General features: G+C 38.4%; 1 protein-coding gene across 1 annotated transcript in view; it reads left to right on the plus strand.

The window, feature by feature from the left end:
* Positions 1-19,987, plus strand: part of Hsd17b12 (hydroxysteroid 17-beta dehydrogenase 12) — a 121,561-nt gene that overhangs the window by 85,241 nt on the left and 16,333 nt on the right. Inside the window, exons 6-7 of the mRNA XM_048360436.1 lie at positions 590-634; positions 16,080-16,114. Coding sequence (XP_048216393.1) covers positions 590-634; positions 16,080-16,114 — 80 coding nt within the window. The remainder of the gene's footprint in view (positions 1-589; positions 635-16,079; positions 16,115-19,987) is intronic.

Consider the following 19,987-nt stretch of genomic DNA (forward strand, 5'->3'; position numbering starts at 1 on the left):
AACTTTCCTACCTATGCTGGCTTTGAACAGCAATCCTGAGTAGTTAGTATTACAGAGATGAGCCACCAGCACCCAGCATCTAGTTCTATTTTTTATTGTATCAGAATAGTTTTACTCAACAATTGCAAGTTTCAACATAAATTTAAAATTTGTAAGTATATTCATCTATAGTAACATGGTTGATTCAAATAAACTACCCCTGCCAAAATGAAAGCTGCATCTTGGATGCATTCATAATCCTTAAACTAGCACTGATGGACCATGTAAATTTTTTAAACCATTGAAAACTTTGGATTTAATTATTTCTGCTCTCTCTATTAGCAGAGGGGAAATTGCAAAAGCATTTTATTTTAAATTGAATGTGTCTTTCACTTCCAAATTTTACTTGCATACTAGCTGAACTGATGTTTTTGTCAGAAAAATACTGTAATACTAGAGCAAAATAAAATCTACCTCTCCATTCCAACTTGTTTTCCATGGTCTCTGTAATACCCTAGAGAAACTTTCAGTGTATCGGCTCACATAAGTATGTATGTGATATGATCATTTCATCATCACATCTCTATAAAACTGTCAATTTGTTTTGCAGACTATCAAGAAACTGATAAATACCAATATTCTTTCTGTTTGTAAGGTAAGCAACTCCTGTAAGACTCATCCTTTTTTGGTCATATGTAAAAACACTAGTACATAGTCAGTTGGTTCACTTTGTCAATTCTTGTTTCGAGTAAGCACATTTTCAAATAAAAAGCCTCTATTTATTTATATCTTTGGGAAGTAGAAAAAAACCTTATTACCAAACAGGTATTTGTCTTATTTTGTTTTCTAGTGGCCTAACAATTACTGTCTTCTACATGAAGCCCTGTGGTTGGTACAGTGGTTGGTACTGTTGTTGGGACAGTAAAAACGAACTTAGGCTGTGGATTGATTAACTTCATTCTAACCTGCTATTCATCACTGATAAATTGCTTTCATTTTGTCTCCCCTGTAATCCAAATTAATAACTTAAATGTTGTGGCAATTCATGGTATTTTTATGTTGAGTAGAAGACTATATATGAAAGTTTTTTTTTATTAGCCATACATAATAACCAGCCTACTGCTCCTTGCTAAGCCTGTGTTATAGCCATCACACAGACTATTGAAAGACAAACACAAATGTCTCCTGTCATATTTAAACAGCAAAACTGGTTGGTTTTGCTTATTTTTCTAAACAGTAACTACAAAAGGTTACATCAGGTTATCTACACCAGAATAATGAAAAAATATTGCAATATGACCTGAGGCTAGAATTTTTATGGACGAGGCAGATACTTTAAATTTGAACATGTCACAAAAAGCAAGATACATTTTTAGTAACTCATATATTAGTTTTGTTTAAGGAAATAAAAAAGCATTCAAACTACTCAACTTGGCCAAATAGACATAAATAAGGATTATTTATAATTTTTACTTTGTGACATAATCGGTGTTTTTATCCACTGAATTTTTAAAGAAAGTATCTTCTTGTTCCTTTAGGTCCTGAGAAAATCTGTGATTTCACATGGTTAATATTAAGTCCTAGAATCTAGTACTACTATACTTTGCCCCATATACCATATGTATTATTAGGAGTATTCAAAACATAAAGAACATTTGTTATGGCACTTCATGGTTTATGTAGAAAAATATCAAGTAATTTTGTAAAACAAGTCATCACTTTCACTGTATCTCCTCCTTTGCGATTAGTCAGGTGCTTTTTGCACATAGCATTCAATATAAATGAAGTAAATGCAAGTGAAACTATGAAAAGATTTGGAGCAAGACTTGCATGCACAAAACTAATGCTTTTGGATGTGGTTCATAAGAACACATAAGTATAGTTTTTAAAGGCATTTTCCGTAGCATATTTACATAAATGTAATCACCCCTTAATAATCTGTGTGAAGTTCAATGTAATTTAATAACTACCATTTGCTAACTGTGTTGGACCTTGGGCTAATTACTTAACCTCCGTGCTTTAGTTTTGTTTTTTTTAATCTGAAGTTTAAAGATAATTCTCTTTAATGTGTATCAATATCATTGTTCTTATTACTGTTAAACTCAAAACTGGTGGAGGTTGCCTGTAAATATGTCCACTTGTGAGGTTTTTTTTAGAAAGCAAAGTTTTTAATCAAAATATGATTTCTAGGGGCTGGGGATATGGCCTAGTGGCAAGAGAGCTTGCCTCGTATACATGAGGCCCTGGGTTCGATTCCCCAGCACCACATATACAGAAAACGGCCAGAAGTGGCACTGTGGCTCAAGTGGCAGAGTGCTAGCCTTGAGCAAAAAGGAAGCCAGGGACAGTGCTCCGGCCCTGAGTCCAAGGCCCAGGACTGGCCAAAAAAAACAAAAAACAACAAAATATGATTTCTAGTTTATAATTGTATTTTGTGGGTTTTTCCTTTTTTTTTTTTTTTTTGCCAGTCCTGGGCCTTGAACTCAGGGCCTGAGCACTGTCCCTGGCTTCCTTTTTGCTCAAGGCTAGCACTCTGCCACTTGAGCCACAGCGCCACTTCTGGCCATTTTCTGTATATGTGGTACTGGGGAATCGAACCCAGGACCTCATGTATACGAGGCAAGCTCTCTTGCAACTAGGCCATATCCCCAGCCCTGGGTTTTTCCTTTTGAAATTACTGATTTTTATGGATGTCCTAATTAACTTTTTTCTGACATGTGGCCAAATGTTTGAAAACAATGAGTGTTAGAACTCTGTACATATATTTCATAATATATTGTGCTGAGTTACTGAGAAAATATGTACAAGTCTTTAAATTTTATTTCACAAAATTGTTGTTCCTTGGTACGTATTTGCCTCCTGTCAGATAAATTGTATAAGGTCTTTATACCAATTTATCAGGATTTTCTCTTATATGTTTGTCTAAACTTACATGTTAGCATAGTTTTAAATATACTGGCCTCATTTATTTTGGCTGGCAGTCTACAGACTACTCATGGTAAAAGGTCTAGGTCTCACCCTTCATCTGGGTGAACTAGTTGATTAGCTGTGCTCCAGAGCCACACTGTCCTTCACTCAGCATCTGAGCATACAGTATGCGCTATGCCACCGGTGATCACATCACATCCTTGCTTCAAGACCAGCCAATGCTGGTAGCCATCATGAGTTAAACAGCACAATCCAACAGCACTGTAAAGTAACTTGCTGTCCAGAAAATTAGGATGAAATGAAAAGGCCACTTTCTCTAATATCTTGATAAATTATTAAGTGCTTCTTCCTTCATTCCATTTCTCTTTTCACATTGCATCTATCCTTGTTCCCATGAAATGGGTTCATGAAAACAAATGCTAATTTCTTAAAATATCTATAAACCATATTGGTGGCAAGTGGGCACCAACAGAAAAAGTAGACAGATGTTTAACTTCTTATATGAACTTATTTAAAATACTTCTTCATGAAGCCAAGTTATCATCCCTTGGTTTCTTTACTATAAATCCCAATTTTCCTGTCCCTTTGTGATAATGTGCTTTGTTTTTTTCTGTGTTTTTTTTGGGGGGGGCAAGGGGGTGGTGCCAGTCCTGGGGTTTGAACTCAGGCCTGGGCATAGTCCTTGAGCTTGAACCACCAGTGCCCAAAGTGAATATGCACTTTTTTGTTTGTTTTTTGCCAGTCCTAGGGTTTTGGTTTTTTTTTTTTTTTTTGGCCAGTCCTGGGGCGTGGACTCAGGGCTTGAGCACTGTCCCTGGCTTCTTTTTGCTCAAGGCTAGCACTCTGCCACTTGAGCCACAGCGCCACTTCTGGCCGTTTTCTATATATGTGGTGCTGGGGAATCGAACCCAGGGCCTCATGTATATGAGGCAGGCACTCTTGCCACTAGGCCATATCCCCAGCCCCAGTCCTAGGGTTTGAACTCACAGCCTGGGCATAGTCCCTAAGCTTCTTTTGCTCAAGTCCAGCACTCTGCCACTGGAGCCACAGCTCTGCTTGTGGCTTTTTTTTTTTTTTTTTTTTTTTTTTTGTAATTTATTGGAGATAAGAGTCTTACAAACTTTCCTACCCAGGCTGGCTTTGAACCGTGATCCTTAGCTCTCAGAACTGTAAGTATCTAGGCTTACAAGGCATGAGCTACGGGCGCCAGGCTTGTGATATGCAGTTTTAATAGAAGCAATTAAAAAATCTTGGTTTATGGAATGACTGAATATCTGGAAGACAGTTTGGATTTTTCAATACTATGGGTAGGATTGGCATATTATTTCACCACTGTGACACAGTTGACTAGTGACCATTCATACATGAAATGGTTTGATTGGAGGACTAGAAACAAGTGATATACAGTGGTGAGCCAGTTTAGAAGAGAATTGTGAGGTACTCAAGAAGACCGCAAGCCATAGAAAGCCTGAACATAGAGATAAGAATTTGTCTTGATGTATGTTTTAGAGAATTCTAGTGGCAAGAGTGCCATGGCATTGTGTATTTTGCAATAAATGACTATCTTATTTCTACTGAGAAGCAGGTATTCACCTTAGTAAAGTTTTATATACAACAACCACAGATTTAGGACTCTTGTGATGTTATGATTTGCCCTATAGGATATCTTGATCTATTGTTCTTTAGTTGAATGTAGTACATTGCCAGCACCAAGACCACATTTTCAGTAGCAGTGGCTTTTGGGAGCCTGGGGGTAACTTAAAAAGAGATGAAAACTGGTCTGGTTACAGAACCTTAGAAGGTTTTATAATTGCTAGATATCAGGGTAAGTAGGACATAGGTGTCTCTAGCCTAAAGCCACAATAAATGCATCAAAAAGCTGTGAAAAAGAGAACAGCCTCTTCTCCCTGTCAGGGTTGTTTTCACCCAACTACATGGTGGGGAATGACTGAGCATGTCTTAAGATTGTAGAATATAAGCTTAGCCTAATTTGAAGCTTTGTGCCCCTACTTGGAAGATGTGTGCTGGGTAGGGCCTCAGTATCTTGTTATAAGGCCTCTGCCACACCAGGAACACGGAATGATCTAGATACGTTCCTTCAGGTCCACATGATTTCATCTTGTGGGACTAGGTCACATGATTATAGAAACCACTTAAGCCCCACATTCCAGGAGGAATAATAATGAAAAGTAAAATATCTTGAAGTCAAAGGAAATGCAGGCCACTACTAGAGTGATGGTGATGTGGTCCTAGGGAAAACTGAGGAAGAAATACTGGAGAACTTTTTTACATAGACCTCCCTGATGCTTAATTGTAAACAGTTCTCCCAGGCCATTAGGCTCTTTGTTTCCATCCATTTGTTTCCCTTTTTAATCTTATCTAATAATTTAGGTTTATTTCTTTCTTTTCCTTTTACTGGCTTATTAGATAGGCCTTGCCAAGGATGTTAGAAACCTTGTTGCCTGCTTTCCCAGTTTTGCTCTCAAATCCCCTAAGGATAAATTCAGTTTTATTCTTGTTCCCCATAGAGCAGCTTAGTAGTGTGAAAGTTCTGTGAAGGTAACCAATATGGGAGTTAGAAGTCCTACCAAGTGGGGCTTTTTGCTCACAATTTTATATATTCTCTGACCAAAATCTTAGTTAAATCATATTCCTCATTAAGAACAACCTTCACTCCAGAAATGAGTTTAGAGGCAATTAAACCTCGGGATATTTCTCCATACACGTCTTAACATAGTTCCTATTTTACCTGGAGGGATTTCTGACCTAGAATAAATACTGAAAGAGTTTGCAAATGAAATTGCTGAATGTTATTGATTACTGTTGGGAAAATCCTGGAAAATGGGAGAAGTGCCGTAACTCCAGAGACATACAAATGGAGAGTTATTTCAAACAGGTTGGACACAAAGTTCCTTATCAATCCAAAGACAAATAGATCAGTTTCTGATTTGGGGTCACTTCATATCTGTCAAATTTGGGGTTGCCTTCCTCCTCCGGGCTATATTTTTCTTTGATTTCTTCATTCATAATTTTATGACTTAAGAGAGGATTAACTCTTGACACCTTTGAGTGAGGAGCATTATTCAAACAGTATTTTTACCTTCCAGCAGCCCTACAAAAGGGGGTAAACACCATTTCCTTCAATTCTCCCCCCTGTGGCAGCCTACTGGGTTTGTTCAGTAAGAGTAGAGCTAAGTAGTGGCCATTCTAACAGTTAACCTCAAAGAAAACTTCTAGGCTATGGTTCTAATAAATACAGGGGATGTTCAAACTTTCTTCATTACCTTCCTTAGAGCAGAGAAGGAAGTAGGTGTGAGTATAACTCTAAATAAAATTTATGAGCAATCTCCACTGATAGTGAAATACCACTGAGTTTTGACATTTGTTTTTATTGGGGAATACGGAGGAGTAATCTCAAGCAGGAGGATAGTAATTTAGAACTTCCTGAAGTATGGACTTGAAATCATGTCTTTTTAGGGTTGAAGGTAGAGGTGGACAAGTACCTTCCTGAATAGTCCAAGCTAGAGCAGATTCCCAGGCTGTATAGTCCTATATCACGTTAGGTCTTTTTTTCAGTCTGCAATTCATTTCCATGTGGAATGTCTCTACCCATGGTATACTTCATGAGATTGATGTCCTATCCTGTTTGTTCATTGCCGTGGCCTGGGCATGTGTCACATGTTATTTTTTGAATAAATAAATACACTTTAAAACCAGACATTTCTAGGCCTAAACTTCAAGGAATAATGATCACACTACGTGTGACCCTAGAATGTGCAAAATGGATTCGTTGCTGCTCATTCCACTGATGTGAATGGTGAGAATTTACCCACGTTTGGGTGCCAGAAATAGCATGAGCCAAAGATGGGTTCCCTTTCTCTCTCCAGGTCAGGGATGCCAAACCAGTGGTTTTATGGATATGATACAGCTTACCCAACATATTTTGGTTGGCTCAGTTTTTAAAACTAGGCAATTAAGAGTGGGTTAGAAGGAATGGTGAGAATGTTGAACGGGATGACCTTGACCGGGACACATTGTATTCATAAACTGCTTTGTTGAATGGCACCTCCTTTGTACAACTACTTAAAGATAATGATTTTAAAAAATTAGAAAATCTCACACCTACAAATTTAGATTCTCCTGAGAAAAATCTGAAAATCAGGTAATACAGATTTTAACTATTACATGGCCACAGGGACAGGATGTGAGTGTACTAGGCAGTTAGAGCTGCCCTCTTTGATCATTTCAGCCCTTTCTAGTCCCTGCTGTATGCCCTACCTCACTCTTGAGCACCACCTACCTGGCCCTTCTAGGCATCTGAGTGTGAGTTCCTCTTCTAGGTGACTCCCAGTACTTATTCAAATGGAACAGCTGCTTAATGGAGTGAAAGGGTTAGAATAGCTTTGACTCAACCAATCCTGTCTTAGTTCATTTCAGCTTGCTGTCACAAAAATGCCTTAGATAAGGTGACTTATAAAGAACTATTTCTTATAATTCTGGAGGCTGAGAAGTCCAAGGTCAGATGCAGTGTCCAGTGAGGGCCCTGTTTCTCATAATTGGAGCCTTTCTGCTGCACTCTCATCATTAAAAAACCAACAACAACAACAAAAGGTGAACTTAATCACTCTGGCCTCCTTACATCATGAAGGGAAGATAATGTAATTATTCTTCTCCAAAAGACGCCACTTCTTACACTATCATATTAAGAATTAGGAGGCCGCATCTGAAAGGGGAGGAGGGCATGGATATTCAGATCATTTTCCATTCCTCTGAAATCAAAATAGGACCATAGACTCACCACATCTTTTCAGATACGCACAACATGGGCTGAACTGCCTGCAGCCCTAGAGGCCTTTCACACTCTTTCAAAAGGCTATTTTTTTCTTCTCTGCCACAATGTATTTATTGTATGTCATGCAGAAGTGTGTAATGCTGTTCCCTGCCTGTGGTGTAGATGATAAATGTTTGGACATATAATGAGATGGATAAAAAGCACTGAAGCATATGTTTGCTTCCCCCCACCCCCCATAGATTTGTCTCTGCCTTGTGGTGCAGTACCAGTAGGGGGAGCTCTGCATTAGTTTGGATATCCCCTACCATAGTTTCTGTTCAGTGTTCTAATTACACTTGATTTAGAAATTTTGCTAAGATAGCATCCTGGCACCTTGCTCCCAGGATTTAAGTTAACAGCATTAGGAAACTAGGATAGCAGAGTTGATAAGGATGACCTTCACCACCGATTTTTAGCTGAGAGCTTTACTAGATGAAGACATTCTGACGTTAATATCTACTATCCCTTAAACTATTTTGAAATCAGCTTTCATTCTCCCCCAAATTTTCAAATTGCATACACTTTAGCCCTTCAAGGCTCATAGGGATGGGCTGCTTTGGACATCACTCCCGGCAGGTTTATCAAACTTCATGACAGCCATTCCTTCCATATTCTTCTTTCAAAATGGAGTTGTAGATGGACAGATGCCTTGTTATGGGTGGAGACATAAAAATCTCCCCGAGAACATTAGGCATATTTTTGTCTTCCCAATGACTGTCACTGTTGAGAAGTCAACTTATTACAGAAGAATTTAAGTAGAGGAAGCACTTCACATATGCCAATATACTAAACTTGGAAAAACAACACATGATGATGTGTTCAGTTTTAGAAAAAAAAATGTTTAGACTTTATAGCTTTAGATTCATTACTATCAACATGCAGCCCTCTGTTCTAGAAAGTTCTTTTGTTATGTTATCTGAATATAGATCAAAGTAGAATTCATTTCAAAAGGAACAGTTGTGTTTAATGGCATGGGGTAGAATTTCAGGTTAAGTAATATGGAAAAATGGCAGAGAACTACTCTTATCTTCCATAAATACTTAAACATTAATGAAAAGGAAACTTAAACAATACTTGGAGATCTCTCGAAGCACTCAAAAGCTGTATCCAATTATACTTCCCACCCCCTGGGCAGTAAATATTCTGTTAGCCATACAGGTGAGATTCTAAGAATTTCTAATTAAGTTGTGTTCTCACTTCTACAGAGCCTAAATTACACAGTTTGCTGAAGAAAGGGTGTGCTGTATCATTCTAGTTTGACTTCCAGTGGAGTTTCCATTTAATTTCTCCAAAATAGGCATTGTGTTAGTGTTGCTGTTAATTCCCCTCACAATTATATGATTTTTAATTGTTAATTATTTCAGTTGAAAACTTATTTTCAGTTTTTGTATGTAAGGAATTAGTTCCTTCTAAATTATGTAAGTTCATTTTTTTTTTTTTTTTTGGCCAGTCCTGGGCCTTGAACTCAGGGCCTGAGCACTGTCCCTGGCTTCTTTTTGCTCAAGGTTAGCACTCTGCCACTTGAGCCACAGCGCCACTTCTGGCCGTTTTCTGTATATGTGGTGCTGGGGAATTGAACCCAGGGCCTCATGTATACAAGGCAAGCTCTCTTGCCACTAGGCCATATCCCCAGCCCTAAGTTCATTTTTTTTTTTTTTTGGCCAGTCCTGGGCCTTGGACTCAGTGCCTGAGCACTGTCCCTGGCTTCTTTTTGCTCAAGGCTAGCACTCTGCCACCTGAACCACAGCGCCCTTTCTGGGTGTTTTCCATATATGTGGTGCTGGGGAATCGAACTGAGAGCTTCATGTGTAGGAGGCAAGCACTCTTGCCACTAGGCCATATTCCCAGCCCCCGTAAGTTCATTTTTAACTTACTGAAATTCAGATCCATTTGATTTAAGCTGGTAGAAGTGAACCTTAGTGATGTTCTAATTTTGTGTGTGAATAACCTGGATTCCTCTTTATTCCCTGTTTACATATAGTGATATAGGTAAGAATCTTGGTTTTTATTAAAGAATCTTACATTTCAGTTATCTTCATGCTTATGTCTTTCTCTACAAGTGTTATGGAATAATGTTTTTTCTCTCTAAAAAGGAAGTTAAAGTAAAGAGTAAGTAGTAACAATTACATGATTACAAAAATCATTTGTACTGTATCCATTTTATGCTAAAAATGGGAAAGTATTGCAAGCTATATTGATTGCTGAGCTACAATAATAAAAAAAAATCTTGAGAGAAAAACTAATACTTTTTTTAAGAAAAAGAAGGTTGTGGGCTTTTCTCGTAAAAGTAATACAGGGGGCTGGGAATATGGCCTAGTGGTGACAGTGCTTGCCTCTTATACATGAAGCCCTGGGTTCGATTCCTGAGCACCACATACATAGAAAAGGCCACAAGTGGTGCTGTGGCTCAAGCTGGCAGAGTGCTAGCCTTGAGCAAAAAGAAGCCAGGGTTCAGCCCCAGGACTAGCCCAAAAAAAAAAAAAAAAAAAAAAAAACTAATACAGATTTGTTGCCATGATAGAACAAAGATACATGAACACTAAACAAATAAATTGTATGTGATCCATCCACAGATGGCTCTATTTAATATATTTTCAAGGATTTTGTTGGTCAGCCAGTACATTTTCGTTGTGTGTGTCAACCACCTGATCTACTGTTTTTGATTTTTGCATGAACTACATGAACTTCTTGGATTTCTTCCCAGATAGAATACACACAGTTATACCATAGCTATAGCAGTATACAAGTCACTCTTGAAATTCACTATGTGGTATCCTCCAAGGGAATTCTAAATGTCATAAACATATCCATTAATTGTTGTATAATTTATTTGTATAATTTAAGGTCAGTGTTTACATAAAATGAAACAACATCTAAGTGTGATATATGCTGACTTATTTGTGATACATCTTTGTGGGAGGGCCGTAAAGATTAATGACCCAGCTTGTCACTGAAAATATTTGTATATAAATAGAAAACACAGTGGGTTCTGCTGGCTCATGCTTATAATCCTAGCTAATCAGGAGGCTGAAATCTGAGGTACCTCTGTTCCAAGCCAGCCTGAGCAGGAATGTCTATGAGATTTTTGCCTCCACTTAACACACACACACACGCGCGCACACCAGAGTGGTTGAGCTAACCTTGAGTAAAAAGCTAAGGGATAATACTTAACCATTGAGTTCAAGCCCCAGTACCAACACAATGCGGAAGGAAGTGGGGGATGGGAAAGAAGGAGAGAGATTTTCAAAAAAACAAAAAACAGGGGCTGGGAATATGGCCTAGTGGCAAGAGTGCTTGCCTCCTACACATGAAGCTCTCGGTTCGATTCCCCAGCACCACATATATGGAAAACGGACAGAAGGGGCGCTGTGGCTCAGTTGGCAGAGTGCTAGCCTTGAGCGGGAAGAAGCCAGGGTCGGTGCCCAGGCCCTGAGTCCAAGGCCCAGGACTGGCCAAAAACAAAAAACACTTGTTTCTCCTGCAAAAGATTTAAGGTCTTATAGAGTTACTGTCCGGCAACTTTTACTTATTTGGGGAAGACTGAATTATAATTGCTTTTGGTGCACTTTGGAAACCATCTCACTGTGGGAGAAAACTATACAAGTCATAGTTACTACTATTTGTTTAGTATTCATAACTACTGACCTTACAGTTTAGGATAATATTATTTTAGAAACATGTAAAGAGAAACAAAAAATTTCCTGGTACAGTAATTATCACCTGCAGATAGCATATTGCATTAACTCCAGAAACAGCTTGTGAGCTGTGAAATGGAGTTCATATACATAGTGAAATTTCACAGCAATTCTCTGTGTATTGGTATAAATAACCAGATCAAGATACTAATCAATGCATACAAAGCAAAATGAGAATACTAACAATTTAGTTAAAATATCCAAAGCATAAATTGATGATAGAGGGAATTTAATTTAATGTGAACATGTAAAATTTCTCTACTTATATGTTTGAATGATTTATATATACATATTCAAGCAAAGAAGGCTTGAAATTGAATTTATGGCTTACAATCTGATTAGAAGAAAAGATAATTTCAATATAGATGAAGGTATTCATCAATTTTATAAAGCATGTAGGTTTCAGATCAACTTTTGTCAGGTTTTTCAATGTTATTACTATTTGACAGGTTTTTTTTTAAAGGATGTTCCATTTTATGACAAAGGAGAAATGATTTCTAATCAAAATTTAAAAGAAGAAGCTATAAGCTTATATGAAGAACTTAACTTTTACATAAGAGGACTTGTGTCTTTTTGCTTATTTGATCATTGAGCATTCAACAGGTTCATCTGGGTCTTAAATAGCTAGATATCAAAAGCCGTTTCTTACTTTGTCTTAAGTTCCAAAAACTTGTTCAGTTTTAATTCACTGGTACCTATATATTTTGATCGTATCCATGCACATAAGATCAAGAAGATATTTAATGCTTAGCATGTATTTAGTGCAGTTTTGCAAATATGATCCTATCTTCTGTGTTGAATTTGTCTCCGATCATTTTCTAGATAATTCTTGCAGTTTAGAAAGGAAAGATTTAGTAGATGACATGATGTAAAGAGAAAGTAGCTCCTCCCTGGCGGCACAGATTTGTATTTTCCCAAAAGCTAAATGCTTACTGTGGTCTTTCCTAATAGTCTTCCAGAATTATTCCCTGCCTACAAACTTCATTCTTTCTCCTCTCCTTTTGTATAGCAGAGCTAAACAGGCACTAGCTACCACTTCGTAACTTCATTTAGCCTTGCAGTTAACATTTCCTTAGTACAAATGCACACATACACACATGCGTGGGCATTTTTATTACCACTCTCCTTCCCTTGTTCTGTTTTTGGATACCTTAGGGCTTCGGAGAGCTAAATAGTAGCTTCTTTTTTGCAACATATTTTCAGGGCCTCTTTAAAACATGTTAACTAGCATGGTAGTTAGTGAAATATGCTAAGTAAAAAAATGTTTCAGATACTGTTAAGGATGCATGTCGTGTATTTTTTTCAATAAAATTCTACAGTTGTTAATATGCCTGATGCACACCTGTTTTATTTGCATTAGAAGCTGTCCATATTTTGTGCAGAGGCAAGTTGCGTGACATATCTAACAGTGTGCACATACTTTTTTTACTTCTTTTATAGGTTTTTTTCCCCTCAGAGCTGAGGAGTGAACTCAGGGCCTTGCGCTTGCCAGGCAGGCACCATTCCACTGAGCTAATCCCCAACCCCACTTTTTTACTTCTTATATGTTTAATTTATCCTTCCCACAAATAGGTGTGGTTTTTTATTTTTTATTTTAATGCAGGAACTGTAGCATGCATTGTGGTTTTTCACTGTTTGCCCTTTTGACTTTTGTTCCTTCTGGAATTTTGTGCCTAGTGAAGTAGCTATTTTTTTTAAAAACTTAACTGAAACATAAGCTAGGAAGCTCTAGTTGATTACTACATATAACCTGTCTTCATAAAAACAGTGCCCTCTGTCTGCTTAGAGCAGCTGTCCAGTAATGAGATTTTTACATCTGTGTGTATAGGTTTGGTGTGTGTGTGAGTGTGTTGTTCTTACCACCCACCTTAGTGTCTGCAGATAATACTCCTCAACTGAATAGAAAAAAATATGGTGCTCCAGGCTGAAAGGTGATATGCATAGAGCATTTTCAGTGTTCTTTTAGCTCCTTGATTTGATAAAGTAACATCAAATCTATTTTGTGACTTCAGTTCTTTAATTCTATCCATGATTGTTGAGGCAATTTGTAAAGACTTTATTTAGAACCAACATATACACTATCACATTCACCTGTCAATGATTTTTAGCAAATTTATAGAGATGTGCAATCTTTGCAGCCTAATTTTAGAATAATTCCATTACCCCAAAAAGGTTCCAAATTAGATATTTTTAAATACTGAACTGTCCAGAAACTTCTATGTGATGAGTTGAACTGGATGATCTCAAAATGTGTCATTGTTGGCCTCTGCACTGTCTGGGGTGTAAGGCAGCACCAGGTTCTTAGTGGTGCTACCTCCTGAAAGGATTTTCAGGCTGACACCAGTTTCCTTCAGACATTTTCCATGACGTGCCCTGTGCTAGGCCCATCCTACCTCATTTAATATTCAGATTATAATATCATGAAATGTAGATAGATACCTTCCTCATTTAATACATTAAGACTCTGCAAAAGAGGGACTAGGTGAAGGTCATACCACATTCACTTTAGCATTTGGTGGTTATATATTGAGGAGCTGCTTCTGTGGAAAGACAGACCTTAGGAAATAACTTGAAGAGTTACTACTTAATATGAGAAGGGAGAAGGTTGCTCCTTAGAATAGATAAACTCAAAAATGAGTTGTTGTTTTTTCCTTTAACTTGGTTCCACTTGAGTTAGTTAGAAGCCCAGTACAGTAGATACAATATGAATTGGGCCAGCTGAATCTGGAAAAGAGAAAAAATAAGACTGTGTTTTTTAAAAAGCTGGTGGGCGCTAATGGCTGACACCTGTAATCATAGCTACTCAGGAGGCTGAGATCTGAAGGTACAATTCAAAGCCAGCCTTCAGTTTACCACCAGAAAGCTGTGGCTCAAGTAGTAGAGTATTAGCCTTGAGCATAAAAGCTCAGAAGCTGTCCAGGCCCTGAGATAAAGCCCCAGAACCTGCAGCAGAAAAATAACACAAACAAAAACAACTGTAAAGTATTGATGCTGCTTGGCAGTACTTTTTTTGCATGTTAAAATGTTAACATTAGTCTTTGTTGGCATATGACCAGTCATCATTGTTAGTTAGAATAAGGGATTAAGGGATGATGGTGTAACTCAGTAGTAGAGTGCCTGCCTAGGCTGCAAGACCTCGAATTCCGTCTCCAATGCTGCAAAAGAAACAGAAATAGTATTGCCTTGTCTCCTAAAGCAGATACAACAATGGCAAACAAAACAGAAATTTGTTTCTCAGATAAAAAGCTTCTCTACCACTGTTAAGCATATGGCATTCACCTTGGGCTCAAAATGGCTTACCTGGCTTACTTCAGCATATGTTCCAGCCACTGGCCAGGAGAGGGTGATAGCTAATGACCAACAAGTGGCATGTATTATATCTCTTCATGTCTCAATAAATGGAATGTAACTAGGCCATATAGAGCTGCAAGAGTGTTGTAGAAATGTGTTCATTAATGGGGAGCCATAAGTTAGGAAAGAGAATGTATGTCCAACTGAAGTTTGAATTGCAATGTATTAAGGAAAGAGTAGATGTTGGAGGACAGTTGAACCCTCTGCCTCACCATTCTATGAAGAATAATACATTCATTCACACACACACACACACACACACACACACACACACACACGAAAAACAGACTTGTATGTGAGAAGGGGGAAATATGGGAAGCTTTGGTTCCATTTTGCTTGTTGTTTCTCTTTTTTTTATCCATCTGGGTCAGAAGAATTAAATGTATCCATATTCTTCTCTTGAATGATTCCCCATGCTTTGTAGACATGCTTTTCTGTTGAAGCAAATGATTATCTTCCTGGGTTTTGGGTTTTGTTTGTTGTGATTGTTCTTTCTTCATGACACAATGTCAGCTGGAGCTCATGTCTTCACTGGGCAGTACATGACTGCTCTCGGTAGATACTTTCTGGATAGATAATGTTCATCTCCACAACAGTGTTGAACCACAGAAAGTCCTGGTGAACTCTTGTTTCCTCAGATTCATTCTAGGGGAAGCAATTTTATTCTCATCAGAATATTGTGCATTTTAATTAATACAAAATATTATCTAAGATAGAAAACTTTCGATTCTGTGCTTGGTAGACATTCAAGCATCATTGTGACGAAGTAGTGTTTGTTTAGGAGATCTGCCAGTATGTTACTTGATAGCAATCTGTTCAACTCTTGATTTATTCACATAATCTTGGTAGGAAGGATATTGTCAAAGGTGGTAATGTATGTCCTCTTCTGAAAGAGCATTTCAGTAAGATGTCCACTTCATGTTCTTACTTGAAGACGAGCCAAGTCTTATGTTTCTAGCAAGGCTAATTTTAGACAGGGAGCATTCCCAGAGTTACCTCCAATACTTTTTTTTTTTTCAATTTTTTATTATCAAACTGATGTACAGAGAGGTTACAGTTTCATACGTTAGGCATTGTATACATTTCTTGTACTGTTTGTTACCTCCAATACTTTTATCTGGTTCCTTTTTGTGTACTTTTGACACAGCCAGATTATACATATAATACATAAAATCAACTGCTGTCTGTACCAGCAGAGTGATTTTTTGAGTCCTTCTCTCATGTGGGTGGGCTTCCTTCACTCTGCCTTGTGTCCTTGGTGATGATCACGAATGTTATTGTTTTCTCTTTTGCAGGTGACACGACTGGTACTGCCTGGCATGGTAGAAAGGTGAGTCACAAGCTCACACACTAACCCTGTGGATGCCTCATTCTTATTTATAGGGAGAATCCTTTCTTTGAAAATTTCATTAAAGTGACTAATGAACCTCGCTGCAGGTCTTAGTGCCAGGCAAGTCACACGATGGAGTGTGAGTCACTGGTGGAGGAGGCCTTTTCCTCTTGACTATTTCCCTCTCTAAGGTTGTGGTGGTTCCTTTAGATCAGGATTAAAAAGCCAGCCTGAGTCACCATCACTAACTCAATTGCCTGCTATTCTGAGGGGGTGTACAGAGTTCCTGGGATGTTCCTGGGAATGCCTTCTTAAAGGCGTATCCTCTCTGAGCTGAACTTGGACATGCAATGAAACGACCAGAAGTGGTTGGTTGGACTAGCTGATGGAGAGAGAGGCATTGGCACAGTCCTCATCAATGTTCTGGTTTGATTTGGGTGCCACTGGGGTATCCTGGGAACCTTCGTTTTTATTGAGAAACGTATGGTATAGTTTTTACATTTGCAATAACCCAAAGTGCACAATTATAGTTAAGCTTGGATCCTCCTCTGGGAAAACCGGAATGATGGCTGGGGCTTCAAAGAAAACCCATTGAAAAGAGCTGGGCTTACATCTTGATCCAGCTTGGTCCTTTGCTGAATGTAGGGCTTCACAGACATCTTTCCTCTGCAAAATGATTTTGAGTTTGGAAGAGACCAAAGGAATCCTAGTTTGAAAAAAGAAGAAGCAAGGCCTGAATGTCTCTTAAGAGACCTCTATAACCAGCTTAGGCAGGAATGCAATCTTCATGCTTATTGAGCACCTCAGGTGCTATACTGAGAGCGTAGTGTGTGTTAGTTAACCCATTTAACTGTGTGAGCTTTCCACCAACATAAATGAGGAAAACTGAGGTTTGGAGTTCATTTATGTAGCATCTGTGGGGACTGATTAAGAGACTGTTTCTTAGCAAGGCACTTTGTAATGCTATTTTAATGTGCAACTATGGAAATGGAAGTGCTTGTGGCAGGCCAGAAGGCAGCAAAGTTGGAGAAAACAGAATAGAGCCCAGGAAGGACAAAATTGGGGCTACCATTTTAATGAGATTTTACATGTACCAGTAACATAGTATTTATACAGTGTAGAATAAGTCTGTTAAAATAGAGATGCTTGGGCTAGGGATACGGCCCAGTGTTAGAGGTTGTCTAGTATGCTTGGGGTCTTGGGTTTCATCTTCAGAACTAAAGCAGGGGAGTGGGGAACCAACAAGCAAGGTAGGTAGGCATGAAAGGGTCAGGCGGATCACAGTTCAAGCCAGCCTGGCCATAAACATAACACTCCTCAGAAAATAATGTAAAAAGGACTGGTGATGTGGCACAAATGATATAGCACCTGCCTATAAATCATAAGGCCTAGAGTTCAAACCCCAATACTACCAAAAAAGGAAACGGAATCAAGTTGCTTTTAAACTGAAGTTGAGAAATGATCTGATGGAAAAACCTAGAATAGCCAAAGCAATTCTAGGCAAAAAAAATAGTGCAGGAGGTATCACCATACCAGACTTCAAGCTCTACTACAAGGCCATCATAACAAAAACAGCATGGTATTGGTATAAAAACAGATCGGAAGACCAGTGGATTAGAATTGAAGACCCAGAAATAAAACCGCACTCTTACAGCCAACTGATATTCGACAAAGGAGCTAAAGACATACAATGGAATAAACATAGCCTCTTCAACTACTGGTGCTGGGAGAACTGGGCAGCCATATGCAGAAAACTCAAAGTAGACCGAAGCCTATCACCATGCACCAAGATCAACTCAAAATGGATCAAGGACCTCAATATCAGACCTGAATCCTTGAAACTACTGAAGGACAGAGTAGGAAAGACACTAGAACTTATAGGCACAGGAAGGAACTTCCTGAATAGAGTCCCAGGGGCACAACAAATAGGGGAAAGACTCAACAAATGGAACTACTACAAATTAAAAAGTTTCTGCACAGCTAAGGTCATAGCCACCAAAATAGAAAGACAGCCAACGATATGGGAAAGGATATTTACCAGCACAGCAACAGACAAAGGCCTGATATCTGTCATCTACAGAGAACTCAAAAAACTAAGCCCCTCCAAGCCCAATAAACCTATTAGGAAATGGGCAAAAGAGCTAAAGAGAGACTTCACAAGAGGAGATATAAAAATGACAAAGAAACACATGAGGAAATGCTCAACATCCCTGCTAGTAAAGGAAATGCAAATAAAAACAACCCTGAGATACCACCTCACCCCAGTTAGAATGGCCTATACTCTGAACTCAGGAAACAACAAATGCTGGAGGGGCTGTGGGGAAAGAGGAACCCTTCTCCATTGTTGGTGGGAGTGCAAATTAGTACATCCACTTTGGAGAACAGTATGGAGGTTTCTCAAAAAGCTCAATATAGACCTACCCTATGACCCAGCCATACCACTCCTAGGCATCTATCCTAAACAGCAAAACCCAAAATATCAAAAGGACATTTGTACTTCCATGTTTATCGCGGCACAATTCACAATAGCCAAAATTTGGAAACAACCCAGATGCCCCTCCACAGACGAATGGATCCAAAAAATATGGTACTTATACACAATGGAATACTACATAGCGATCAGGAATGGTGAAATATTGTTATTCGCAGGGAAATGGTCAGAACTCGAACAAATAATGTTGAGTGAGACAAGCCTAGAACACAGAAAACAAAGGGGCATGATCTCCCTGATATATGACTGTTAACAAAGGGAGACGGAGAGACAGTAGAGACCAAGTCTGTGAACAATGTATATGTGCTTGATACATTGTATATTGCATATGGGTCTACCTGACCTAGACAAGGGATGGAAAAACAGGTTGTAAGATATCACAAGAAATGTGCACACTGCCCTACTATGTAACTGCACCCTCTTTGCACAACACCTTGTAAAAAAAATTTATGTTCAATTAATAATAAAAAAAATATATAAAAAATAATAAAAATAAAATTAAAAAAAAAGAAATGATCTGATGGAGAGCTCCCAGAGCTGTGAAGCTGACATCATATGGGTGATTGTTTTATGAATCAGGGCTTTTGGTTATGATCAGGACTGCCTGTGTCCACTTGAATTTTAATAGTTGCCATGTATACTTGCCAAGCTAGGCTAATTACCATAACAGACTAATCCAGATTTCAGTGGCTTAACAAGGTTGTTTTCCTTCACATCTACCTAGTGGTTCAGGGATCTGCAAGAGCTTCAGCATTCTAGAATCTTAGAGTCAGCATCAGCATGATTTTAGAGATTTCTTGGACCAACCCTAGGAATGGCATACACTGCTTCAGTCTATATCCCATTATCCAGAAGTCAAGAGGCCAGAAATGTTAACTGTCTGCCCAAGAGGAAAGGGAAACTCCAGGTGAACAGATTCAGAAAGTGGTCTTACGCATTGTAAATGGTTTCATTATAACGCACTTTTTACACTGCCTAAAATGGCCTATTTCCTCTGGTTAGCTTCCATAGGATTGGTATTCCCATTGAGTAACAGCAGTGCCTTTCAGAAAGATCCTTTGTTGTTGGCTTTTTTTTTTTTTGTCTTCCACTGATTCTATGATGATGTGAGAGATTTTCCAAACCCTGTAGAACTGTAGCCTATAGCCAGTTGACTATCACTAAACAAGTTATCTAGAAAACTAAGGTATTATTAGCATACAAGTAGAAAGTGCATAACTGCATTATAGCAGAAACTTGTTCTTTCTCCTTGTCTGGAATTATAAACATTGTGTACAGCTGGAGCCAGGAGGTGGTTGCCATAACAACCATGGGAAAGCTAAAAATAGCCTTTTTTATATTGTATTGCTTAAGGTAGAATTATGACATGTTGTGGTGTTTTA

The sequence above is a fragment of the Perognathus longimembris genome, chromosome 13, assembly GCF_023159225.1.
Source record: "Perognathus longimembris pacificus isolate PPM17 chromosome 13, ASM2315922v1, whole genome shotgun sequence".
In the NCBI taxonomy this organism is placed as follows: domain Eukaryota; kingdom Metazoa; phylum Chordata; class Mammalia; order Rodentia; family Heteromyidae; genus Perognathus; species Perognathus longimembris.